Raw genomic sequence first — 13576 nt, forward strand, 5'->3', positions numbered from 1 at the left:
ACGCTTGGAATAGTTGAAGATTTTTTCCTCTCTGGACCCACAAGTGGGCTTGCAGTCATCTCGTTTTTTGATCCAACTGTGGTGCTGCCAAGTTTACGAGCCACATCTTTGTCCCACTCCTCTTTCTGTTCACTTTCTACACTGTTAGCCTGAGGCCTTTTAGTGTATGATACGGCAGGGGGAATGGATGGACCAGCTGTAATAAATACAAAACAAAACAAAACAGCATAATTAGATAAAAAGACAACTGGCATATTTTCTCACAAACAAGAACTCTACAATAAAAATATCTGTGGTTTATACTCTGAACAGGGATTAGACTATTCAATTAAAGAATCTGATCAGTTCCTGCAAAAGGGTTCCTGATTATCATTTGGTAATGTAAATCTGTGAGAACTACATGATACAATCCATGGAGATGTGACTATATAATACTTAAAAATACATGAGTGTGGGTAAGACTAGCTCATGTTTTCATTTATTTTACTTGTTCCCCCACCATGATCACTAAAACGCCGCTGCTTCTGATTTGCTGAGATGCTTCGCTGGACCTTCAGGTGAGCAGGGGACTGAAGAGTGCTGTTGTTTAGGTCACTACTGGGCCGGGACCTCTGACACAAGTTTCCACTGGATAGCGATTCACTGCCTTCGAACTACAAGAAGAAAGACCACCAGACTTTTAAAACAGGAAAATCATTTTCTAAATGATTCAAAGCTATATAAGGGGTAATCAGAAAGGGAAGGTAGCTCAAGATATAGAATCTTGAGTTGGAGGGAAGTGGATATAATTTGCTCCCATGAGTACCTGTATCCTTAGTTTAGTCAAAATATCAAATAATATGGTAATTATATACTAGACACTGTCCTAGCTTTTTACTTATACCTGTCACTTAATCATTACAACAAACCTATAATATATTACCCTAAACTTTCTAGATGGAAAAAGTGAAGTTAAGAGTCAAGGGATAAAATCTAAAACTTTAAACACATATGCACCTATATAAGTAAATACATGTACATATATATATATATATATATGCATACACATATACAAAGACTGTATTAAAATATCTACATTTGTTTTACATTTTGAACAAAGATTAAATTACTTTTTTTTGTTTTCTCCTCATTTACAAAACAAAATTTGATTTATTGGCTCTGAACAGGAAATTACTTCTACTTAGAACTAAGCTTGGGGGTTGATACACTACTTCTCTCTATATAACACAGAGATCTGATGCCAGCAAATTTTTGGCTGAATGTTTAAGACATGAGTTTTCCCCCAAAGCTCATGCATAAGTCAATGCAAGAAAGTTTAGAGGTGAAATGATTGGGTTATAAGAGGTGTAACCTAACCAGAGCATTAATACCTTGATAGGCGTTAACTGGGTGGTAACTATAGGCAGGTAGGGTGTGGCTAGAGGAGATGGGGCATGTCTTTGGGGTTTATATTTTGTCCTTGGTGAGAGAAGTCTCTCTCTGCTTCCTGATGCAATGTCCTGAGATGTCTTCCTCTGACATGCCCTTTTGCCATGATGTTCTGCCTCACCTCCAGCCCAGAGTAATGAAGCTAGCTTTATATGAACTAACACCTCTGAAACCGTGTAAGCACCAAATAAACATTTTCTCCTCCAAAATTGTTCTTGTCAGGTCTTTTGGTCACAGCAGTAAAAGAGCTGGCTAAAACACTGCATCACTGACATTCCAATGTGAAATTTAAATTCATATGTAGATGAAACTAATAACTAATGGCAGATTAATGATGGTGGTAATCATGACAAATATTAGCTAAAATGGAGCACACAGTAATCTGCCAGCAACTATTCTAAGTGTTAATTTTTTATATTCTCACAATGACCCTAAAAGGTAAGTATTATTCTTATTTTCACTTTGTAGATAAGGAAACTGAGGCATAGAAAATTAAATTGTCTATGTGACAGAATTGCTGTGTGGGTAGGGAAGGTAAACCTGGCTCTTAAGTTCAGGCTTACTCTCACAGTAGCTTCATTAGTTTATATTCAACACAATTCATACTTCATTTTAACTCACAGGCGGAGTGGACTGTATACTTATAAAATTTATGCTTCCTCTGTATTTAAATTAATAAGAAAATCAAAAGATCTCAGGACAGAAATTTAAAAATCTAAGTAGAAACAGTTAAAAGACTTCAGAAAAAAAAAAATCTTTTGTGCTATTCCCACTTAAAATTCTCTTGACCTGGCTTCTTAGATACCACTTCCTAGCTATCAGTATCCCCACTGTCTTCTCCTCCAGTATAGCACCTTCTTGGGGCGTTCATTGAGAGAATTAGATGAATTAATACTTGTTAAATCCTTTAGAACAGTTCCTGACACACTAGTGCATGCAACATATGTTCCTCAGATGATGACTCCAAAATCTGTTAATTCTAATGAATCTTTTCCTGCAGATCCAGATCTTTACATATGAATATCTATTATACAGCTTCAAGAGAAATCTCCAATTCAACCATCCCAGACTTCCCATCTTTCCCCTAGAATCCATAGCTTTCCTATCTTGGCAAATGCACCTTATACAACCAGTCATCCATACTGAGGAAATAAGAAATATGAGGGACTCTTATTCTTTATTCCAACTGGTTGCGAAGTACTATTATTCTTACATCCTCCATCTCAGTAGAATACCTTGACAGACCTCACCTAGCCTGTTGTAGGTGCCTATCCTCTGTAGCTCCCAGAGCATCCCCAACACCTACCACACTGTATCATATTGTTGAGTACTTATCTCTGTACTGTGGGCTCTTTGAGAGGAGAAACTTTCTTGTTTTCATATTTATACTATTGATCATAGTTCCTGGTACAGGGAAGATTCAATAAATATTAGCTGGAATGTGCTTCACTCATAGTTACTATTTAATTACAACTAATTTCTGCCTTTTCTTTCTTTTTTTTTTTTTGAGAATTTAAAAAAATATTTATTTATTTTTTAAGTTTTTGGTGGACACAACATGTTTATTTTATTTTTATGTGGTGCTGAGGATGGAACCCAGCGCCCCCCGCATGCCAGGCGAGCACGCTACCGCTTGAGCCATATCCCCAGCCCAATTTCTGCCTTTTCTATAAAATACCTTCCCCATAGATGTCTAATTTTTAAGAAACTATTAATTCTCTTGGCCTCTGTTCCTACTCTTAATTTACGCCCTTTATAGCTGTTTTCCAAAAGGATAATTTCCTTTTACGATTCACCATTTATTTACAGTTATTTCTGAATCTGTCTCCTTATTATGGATCTCTTCTGGCCTTGGGGATGCATTAAAGCCACTTGATATGCTATGAGCCAAAATATCATGAAACAACCTTTCCCTGGGTTTCCATTTACACAAATCATTTCATACATACATTTAGTTTGAAATACTGCCACTTTCTTTTGTTTCAGTCACTGTCTTATCTGTACATGCAGAATTATCATAGTGGTTTTGATGGGGCTGTTACACTTGGATGCAGAAGCTGTGCACTATACAACTCTGGGGGACATCATTCTAAGACCAGACAGTGAGTGGTGCTTCTTGAAGCCACACAGGGCAATGGGCCTACTCTTGCATAAAATCCCTCTTGTTACCCAGAAATGAAATTAGTTCATAATTTAGCACTTTGATTTTTGAATTCTAATAAGAATATTAGAATTTTGTATTATTTTTTATATCATAAAAATCATTTACAAACATTATATCTTACACTTAGCTGTTATTTAATTAAACAAATAATTCACATTAATTTAAAAAGGAGGAAGACTTACTTCAGGTGGTTTTCTACCTAGAAGAATATAAGTAGCCATAACTTCATCGTATTTCTGACTTATTAAGGCATCATTTATTTCATCTCGTGCAAAACCCATGGTGACCATAATGTCTAGGAAAAGAAAGTGTAAATTTTCTGAATATGGGTTCATTTTATTAAAAAACAGCAAAAATTGGCAAGTTTTCCAAGAGACTAGATATGAAAATTAAGTCTTAAAAAATTTAAAGTATAGTTTTAATTTTACAAATTTTTGGATTATTAACCTACAGATACTGTGTTCATAGGCACAAATTCATAATTTTTCTTGCAGAATAACCTACATTGTACATTATATACTCATGAGTCAACTCAGTTTCTCATTGCCTACTACATTCCTGAGCTGACTTCCTTTGTCTAGTCGGACTATTAGTCTGTGTCACTCCATACAAAATCCCTCTTCTTTGGCTCTTTCTATCTGTCTCTCTCAATGCATCCCCAGCTACTCATGGAATGATCTCTCTCATCTCTTAACAATTTCTGCTTTGGAGAACAAATTCTTCTGTGGAGGGCTTGAATTCCATGATGGTTCTGATTAGGATCTTAGTGCTCTCCCCTGCCACTTTGCCTTTCAGTCAGATAAAAGCCTAGTGGAGACGACTCCTGTGAGTTTCTGATGGCTTTGGATAGGGATAGAGAAACAAAGGAAGTGATTTTGGAAGCAGAGTGATGGTTGAGTGTGGGCAGACAGCAGGACCAGGGCAGAGGGCCAGTGGACTCTGCTAAGAAAGTGGAAAACAAAAGGTGAGCTGAAGAGTTCATTCCCTTTATTTGAGTGCTTTTAGAGTTTTGGTAAAAGTACATGCTGTGTTTGCTGATACTTATCAGTCTGATCAGTGCTGATAGTTGCATCAGTCAGCCCTCCTGTGAGAGACTGACAAAGGAAAAAAGTAGGTTTATCTACATTATTTTAACTTTTATGTTAAAGTTGACAACAATTAACTCAGATCATAATATATATGAGAACAAACTAAGGAGCTTGCAATTTTTTATGTATAGTGTTTATCATTAAGATGATAAATATTTTTCTAATAAAAGTTGCTTCCTAGTTTTAAACTCTATTTTATAGACTAAAGACTCTTATTATGGCTTACTATATCACATCTTACAATATTTAAATACTTACCTATTCTTTTCGTATCATTGAAGTCTGGTTCAGGCTCAGTATATGGCTTTAACTCTTCTTCTTCATGACCAACATTCATCCATCGATCTTTCATTATTTGCTAGGAAATAAACTCTATGTTAAGTTTGGTCACTTGAAACATTCAATGAGTTATTTTAGCAAATGTGAAATTTACTGGTTTACTCAACAAGAATCATGTAACATTTTCAAATAAAGTTATTGCGTATAGTTTGATTACCAGTTCAATAAGAGGTATGGAACTTTGGAACCCACATACAGTATCTTAAGACAACTGTGACTGTCATCCCACATACTTACTTACCAAATGTAATGATTCAAAATAACTTTTCTTCCATATTCATTTAAAAAGAATATTTTCAAATTTGAAGGTCTTAAGAACCTCCCAACTTTAATCTTTTCTTCATATTTATAATTTAAAGATTACTGAAAAGATTTTAATTTTTGTCTGGTCTTCTACCAAATATATACCTGTGTTTAAAAATCAGCACTTATTAAGATATTAAGAAAGGAGAGGGTTAGTTAGTAAAGATAACTCCAAGAGAATATGGAAAGAATTTGAATCTCGAGTTATAAATTAGGTGAAAATCAGGGTGAAGACAGATATTGATGCAAACTACCACAGGTAGATTTAAGCTGAGGGTGTAGAACAACCATCAGTCCTGGCTGTTAAGACAACCTAATGGGGGTAACCTGTGGAATGGGAACAAACATTTGCAAACCATTTGTTGGTTAAGTGGTTAGTTAATATCCAAAAGAACTCCTACAACTCAATAAGGTAAAAATAAATAATTTAAGAAAGATCAAAGAAATTGCATAGACATTTCTCCAAAGAAGACATACAAATGGCCAACAATAAGAAAATGCTTACATGAAATACTAATAATCAGGGAAAATCAAAACCACAATGAAATAACTGAAATCCTTTAGGATACCCACTATTAAAAAAACCTCAGTATAATAATTGTTGGCAAATATGTGAGGAAACTGGAACCCTTGAACAATGCTGATGGGATTATAATATGGGACTACATCTATGTAAAATAGTATTAAGTTTCCTCAGGACATGAATAGAACTACCACATGATCCAGTAATCCCATTTCTTGGATATTTATCCAAAAGAACTAAAACAGAGTATCCAAGAAATATTTTCATATCTGTGTTCACTGTAGCATTATTCACAATACCAAGATGTGGTAGCAACCTAAATGACCACTGACAGATGAATGGATACAGAAAATGTGCTGTATATATGCAAAGGAATATTATTCAGCCTTATAAAAGAAATTCTGTCACATCCTACAACTTGGATGAACCTTGGGAACATTAAGTAAAATGCTTGACAACCACAGAAATATAAATACTGCATGATTCCACTTAGATGAGACATCTAGAAGAGTCAAACTCCCAGAAGCAAAAAGCAGAATGGTGGTTACTAGAGTCTGAAGTAGCAGAACATGCTAGAGCTAGCTGTTCAATGGGTTTAGAGTTTTAGCCACAGGATGGAAAAGTTCTGGAGATCTTGTACAAGAGTGAAAGTTAACCAAATTATAATTATAAAAAGAAATGGTTAAGAAGGCATGTTAAGCCAGGCACAGTGGTGCACGCCTGTAATCCCAGCTGCTTGGGAGGCTGAGGCAGGAGGATTGTGAGTTCAAAGAGAGCCTCAGCAAAAAAGTGAGGCATTAAGCAATTCAGTCAGACTCCGTCTCTAAATAAAATACTAAATAGGGCTGGGGATGTGGCTCGGAGGCCGAATGCCTCTGAGTTCAATCCCTGGTACCAAAAAAAGGAAAAAAAGCATGTTTATGCTATTTTTTAAAAAATGTTGCCCTTTTATTCATTTTTAAAATTTATTTCGTGGTGATGGGACTGAATCCAGGGCCTTCCACCCACTAAGCAAGTTTTGTACCACTAACCTACATCCCTAGGACTCCCCCCCAAAAGAAAAACCTAGTGGATAAATTACCACATTCACAGCCAAGCAATAGGAAACTGGGAGCTAGAGATCCATGATAAAATCATTATGCAGATGATGGAAAACCTCACCTTCAGCATTTAAAGACAAACAAATCTGAATAATTCTGTATTAATTTTTAAAATGGTTAACTTTTTATTATTACAGAATTCTATGCTTTCATTGTAGGTGTTGTATATTAGTTTTTTTTTCAAGCCCTGTAAAATATATTCTCCAACTCTATACTTTATTTGCCAAGAGTCTATTAATTAGAAAAATAACTTTCTCTTTTTATGGCTGACTCCTTGAGTGCCTAGATATTTCTCCTGTTTATATTAATATTTACCCAAAGTTAAGTACCAGAAGACAAAAACAAGCAGATTTTTTTACAACCACTCTGACCAATGGTTATAAAAAATGGTTATAGAAATAATTAAAGTATATCATCCAATAAATTAAATAAAAGCAAATCTACTACAAATTTTAAAATAATAGTGATATTATGTAAGGTTTTTTTTTTTAAATTTTATTTTAGTTCTAAGGAGTAAACCCAGGGGCGCTTAACCACTGAGCAACATCCCCAGCCCTTTTTATTATTTTTTGTTTTAAGACAGGGCTTCACTAAGCTGCTGAGGCTGGCTTTGAACTTGTGATCCTCCTGCCTCAGCCTCCTGAGTTGCTGGGATGGCAGGAGTACACCAGCACACCTGGCCCATGTAAGCTTTTAGTGATTATTCATCAGTAAAATTGTTAGGGAGGTTGTATTCCAAAAGAAAAAATAAGGACAAAGCAGAGCTGCAAATTTCTGCCACATAATTCCCTCCTTTCTGTTCCTCATTCCTTCCCTCTCTAACAGTATATGTGACAGAAGCCTAGGCTAGAGTCATTAGTAGCATTTATAGAAATAAAATATTATAGTCTGCAGAATTCCCTAAATTAGAAGGTGAAGACATGTCTTTCCTTTATCTATGGTTTTGCTTTCCATGGCCTTATACTATCTTTTTTGGCACAAATGTTTGTTGTTTTTGAAGAAGGTAGTTCAAATAAAATGAGGATGCTAAAGAGCCATGGGTAAGATAGAATGCAGAGATTCTAGCAGCTAGATGACACTTTAGGAAGCTGTGAAAATGTTCGGGAGGGAGACAACAGAGGGCTCATCTGGATATATGGAGATGGAAGAAAGAAAACAGATTCATCTCAAGACCTTAATGACAAAATTTGTTTGGGTATTAATGAAAAGGGCCAATCCAAGAGAGCTCTGAAGATTTTAACTCAAGGGCCTGCAAATTAGGGTTTCTATGAATTAAATAAGAACTATATAGGAGACAGCAGATCTGACAGTTGGAATACAGGCAACTTAAAGCAAAATGAAGATAATTCAAATGTTCTGATGTCTTTATCTGTTTACTTGATACTCATCATACTCATATGTCCATGTTAGGAAAAAAATACACATACCTGGACCAATGTTGAAAGTGTGTATGTGTGAGTATGTATACTGGTAAGTGCTATTTCTCTTACTCAGGAAATAAGATTCATTCATGAAATCTAAAAATATTTTAATACACAATATTCATCTATTCAAAGTTGTGCTATTAACAGCAAGTTCTTACAAAAGAACTTGACCAAAATGTGCTGGGAGTTTTCTGAGAAGGAATCATAAAGATGTAGGAAGTGAACTCACTCAAGATATAAGTAGTATTTGAACTGGTAGAAAGTTAAGGCAGAAAGATGTGAACAATAGTGAGGAAACTTCCCTCTGACTTGGAACAAAGATAATATGCAATGAAAGAGTGGAAGGTACAGTTAGTATCTTCTGACGATCAACTGAAAGTTGATTTGAAAGGCCAATGAAGAAATGCTACATTTTATTAACAAAGAAGATAAACCACATTTTAGAAAAAATACAAGAAAAAGAGTAATAGGCAGTGACACAGAAGAAGCAGTGACCCAACCACCCTCACATGAAAGAGATATGAGGCAACACTGAGCCAGGAAAAGGAGAAACTCAGTGATTAGGAAAGACAACTGGGCAGCCATGAGAGAATCAGCAAAGTTTAGGTCTTCTTCCTGTTACTCTAGTCAATGGGAATTGCCAAGAGTCTACTTAGCAGTGTGTCTCACCACAGTCGTACTTCAAAGCAGAATAAAAATAAACTGAGGATGGAAGGTAAAGACAAGAAGGAGAAGATATGCCTAAAGAAGGGACTCTATTAATTTTTAAGCGGAGGATCTTTTCTAAGAATAAGGCACAAAAAGAAATAAAATAGGGATATATAAAAGAAAAGAGAGACAAAGAAGTACTTGTCCTTAGTTGCATGAAACTCAGTCCTATATAAAATCCTTTTATGGCAAACACAAGAATTAATGTTAAAAGCTGAGGAAGAAATGTCTCTAGGATCTGGAGGTACTGTGTGACAGAGAAGCCATGAAACCCTAATCTGGGTAGATTTAGGCAAGGTAAAAAAGAACTAGGCCAACAAAGTGCACTAGACATAGGAACCAACTGGATAAATTAATCCACTTCAGATTTCATTTCAGATACCTCATGAGAAATAAAGAGGACAAACACAATTGCAAACTTAACAAAAGAATGCTTACTCTTCCATCACTGCCAATGAACAGATATGGCTACTTGCTGACTGTGTAAGAGTAAATACTAAGAAAATAATTGCTTCAGATGAATTATAAAGAATTAGAATAATTAACTATGGGAAATATACTCTCCATTCTTGGTGAACATTTAAAAATAGTAGAATTTAGGGTGGTAAGTATAATAATTTTACTTAAATTATTAAAATCTTTGTATTTGTACTTAGATAGCTTTCTTTTTTCTAAAAAAAGAATAATTATTATTCTTTTTGCTTTACTGTCACTTGTACTGCATGGACATACACAAGATTATTTTAGCAGCTCCTGAAGAAAGTGTTGAAAGTCAAAATATATACTTCTCGAGGGAAGGCCAAAGATGACACAAAGAAAGCATTAAGAGGAATGTTACTTGAGGATCACATTTTGTATTATTTGAAAAATAGTAAAGTCTATTGTGGCTAAGAATTGTAAAAATGAGAGCTGGGGAGTGCTAGAGTTCCCTCCTAGGATGCCAAAGCATCCTAGCACTGCTGCTACAACAAAATCCACAGCACTGCTACTACAACAAAAACTAGAAAAATGAATAAACACAAACATAGAGAAGGGAAAGGAGAAAAGCTTTTTTGTTTCCTTCTAATAGATAAATCTAGACACATTAATAATTCCAGTAAACCAAAGATGGGGAGATCTCACTACACAATATAAAACACAAATCCTTTTAAAATCATGTGTGATACAGTTTCCTACCAATATTAGGGCAAATAGGAAGAGTAAACAGCATTTACACATGCCACCTAAAAAGCTCTGCAACTGTTTAGGTCTAGAAACAACTATTGGTCAAACAAGTAGAATGTGAAACTAATTTCATTATTTTCATAAAGTATAAATATAGAATTTAACTTACAAATCCTTAAGAAACATTTTAATAATATGTGGTTATATCTGGTAAAGAAAAGAAAGGAATGCAAACTAAATAAGAAGTTTAGTAAAACAATAAACAAGATTCCCTAAATTAAATTTCAGTGTTAGCAAAGCACATAAGAAAGACTAGAAGTTACTCTAAAATCAATAATTCATGATAGTTGTGTGACACTGAAAAGAAACAAATGAAATTTCATTTTTTAAAATTTGAGAATTAGCAAGGGCAATATTTCATCTTAAAAGCTATAAGGCTGGTACAAATCTATAAGGCAATTAACAGATTCTTAGATGAATAATTAAGAGACATTAAAGAGGTTATATGTGAAAAAGCACAGTCAACCTATTAATTAAAAATATAGAGCTTTATCACTAAGAAAAGAAACACAAATTAAAGCAATTTATAAAGCAATTATAACAAATTACACAAAGGCATCATACTCTAGAACTCATTATATTCAACACTGGATCAAGCAGTGGAGAACAGGCATATTCAAAAGCCTTGAGTCACACACTTCCTTTCAGCAAAGATATATGAGAGCTATCAGATCACTTAGACCCTTGACCCAGTAATTCCATTCTGGAGACTTTATCTAAGTATATATCTCAACAGGAAAAATAAGTACACCATATTATTTTTAGCAAAAGTAATGGAAACAACTCAAATGTGCAACAAGCAGGGAATGGTTAAATAAATTATGATAGGTAACCCAAGGAGAACCAAAGGACACAGCTAATTAAAAGGAAGGAGCTCATTCTTGCAATAAAGCAAAAAGAACACTCTCAAAATTTTAAAGCTAAAAAAAGAAGAAAACAAAAAGCATGATATGGAAACACTACTTCTGGATAAAAAGTTATGAATACACATCAAAGATAAGTGTTTTGAAAATAGATTTTTAAAAAACAGGTTACAGATTTTCACTATAAAGCTGATAATAAAGTTTGTATTAAAATAAAAACAGACTAATATAATGTTTTAAGTCATTGATATTCCCAAGGTTTGGTGACAGTTTCTCTGGGAAATCTTTTTGGAGAACTGTGAAGCAGACCAGCCTCTCTATAGTGAAACCTGCACTATTATGATAATATTTTCAATGTGAACACATGGTTCTGTAGTTGAAAAACTTAGTTTTGGTAAGTTGGAATGGAAGGTTCCAGGCTCTACTCAAATGTGTCAAACTTGAACTTTAGAAGATTGAATGGTTTAACAATAATAATTATAATTTGTCATTTAAATTGAATTCAAATAAATCTAATACTTTAAATCCTCAGCAATTTAATGTTATGGATAAAAGACTAAAATATTTGGCTACTGTAAAATTAATCATCTTTTTTTTTTTAGAGAGAGAGAGATTTTTTTTTAATATTTATTTTTTAGTTTTCGGTGGACACAACATCTTTATTTTATTTGTATGTGGTGCTGAGGATCGAACCCAGCGCCCTGTGCATGCCAGGTGAGCACGTTACCACTTGAGCCACATCCCCAGCCCTAAAATTAATCATCTTTAAGACATAAGTACATCTTATAATTGTCCACAGAGATTTGTAAGATCTACTCTCCCCAAATAAATTTTGTGTGTTCTTTTCATTCTGCTTATTGACTGAGCTGCTGCTTGAACTTTGGATATTTTTGATAAGTGACACTCAGGTAAAGTGGGTACCTGTGATAAAAGAGGATCATGATGTAAGAATAGGAAGATCAATGTCCTCTAAATTTCTTGACTTTTAGAACCAATAGAGTGTTAACAATTCTAATTTTTAATTACTTCATGTTATTGTCTATGAATAATGGTTATAGGTAGGTTTAGAAAAAGCAGTGATATAAAAATGGGCCTTTTTACTGTATATGTTTTCCATTAAAATATCACTAATATATCCTTTTACCCATAAAGGAAAAAAACACAAAAATCTTAAGCTTAGAACTAATCAAATTTAAACAAATAATTCAGTAAAAAATAACTGATAACTGATCCACTGACACAAAGCATTTAGAATAATTTCCCAATGGAAGTGACCATCCCTTAACTTCCATCAAAACATATTGTATCTTTTTGTGAAAAATATTTGTGGAAATAGAATTACAAAGCCCAAACTAACCTGAGAGCTCTGTACACAGGGATGGCTCACTATAAGGCTGCCTCCTAACCAGCATGGAGTCCGTGCCAGAAAGCCCCATTGCTACACTAAAAAAGTACAGTTTAAATGAGGTTAATTCTCTGAATTTTCTACCCTTTCAATTAAGGCAAATAAAAGAAGACAAAAAGCACAAGTGAATAATAATGCATGCTGAATCTCTGCAATTATATTAAGTACAGGCCAAAATATCATAGGAAATAAGTTATTCTAACTGCAGGATCAGAAGGGAAAATGATTAGACATTTTGGTTATGCAAATCTCTGATGTTATTTGGCTGTAACATACTTAGTAACACGTATAATAAAACATATGAAATGTATGTACACAACAGCAGTGTGTCAAAAAATGAAAATAACTGCTTCTAATATGTCCTACTTAGGTATTAGTAAATTTACTAATACATAGAAAATTAATGTTTCTAGTAAATTTTTAATATCACATACTAATTTCAGAAAAAGCCATGAAGTAGATACTGAAATTTTCACAATCTTCTTTCATCATTGATTTATTGAGTCCTTACTGAAAACAAGGCTTCTGTTTTGGACCAAGTGGCTTCTGACATAGGCTGTTTTCTTTTTTTCTCTAACTAAAAGTCAATTTTATCCCCATTTTTATTTCGTTTTAATACTTCATTGGAAAATCAAAAAGAAATAGTCTTTAGAAAAACCCACAACAACAAATTCTGAATAATCAAATCACTTTCTCTACCTTAAACAAAAGGCAAACTATTTAACTTGGCAATTTTCTAAAGAAAATGCAGGTGTTCTTTGGTTCCGAAACATCTTAACTTTTAAACTTTATATCTGGAGCACAAAACTTCACTCACTTCCAAGCTGCCTCTCTTTATTGGATTCAGCACTAATAATTTCTTCAGAAGATTTTCACAGTCTGTGGACATGTAGAAGGGGATACGGTACTTCCCTCGCAAGACTCGCTCCCGCAGTTCCTTAAAAACATGAAAAAAAGCACTTACAACTAGCTTTTAAAATTATTGGGCTGGGGATAAAAACATAAAC

At 34.1% G+C, this 13576-nt stretch overlaps 1 protein-coding gene across 3 annotated transcripts in view; it reads right to left on the reverse strand.

Annotated features, from left to right (window-relative positions):
* The window catches only part of Mark1 (microtubule affinity regulating kinase 1), a 141832-nt gene that overhangs the window by 16540 nt on the left and 111716 nt on the right, over positions 1-13576 (reverse strand). For all 3 annotated transcript variants that reach the window (XM_076832477.1, XM_076832478.2, XM_076832476.1), the window contains 5 exons: positions 13387-13506; positions 4939-5038; positions 3775-3887; positions 500-653; positions 3-196 (listed from right to left, as the gene is read on the reverse strand). In XM_076832477.1, the coding sequence (XP_076688592.1) occupies positions 3-196; positions 500-653; positions 3775-3887; positions 4939-5038; positions 13387-13506 (681 nt within the window). The remainder of the gene's footprint in view (positions 1-2; positions 197-499; positions 654-3774; positions 3888-4938; positions 5039-13386; positions 13507-13576) is intronic.

The sequence above is a fragment of the Callospermophilus lateralis genome, chromosome 13, assembly GCF_048772815.1.
Source record: "Callospermophilus lateralis isolate mCalLat2 chromosome 13, mCalLat2.hap1, whole genome shotgun sequence".
Taxonomy (NCBI): Eukaryota; Metazoa; Chordata; class Mammalia; order Rodentia; family Sciuridae; genus Callospermophilus; species Callospermophilus lateralis.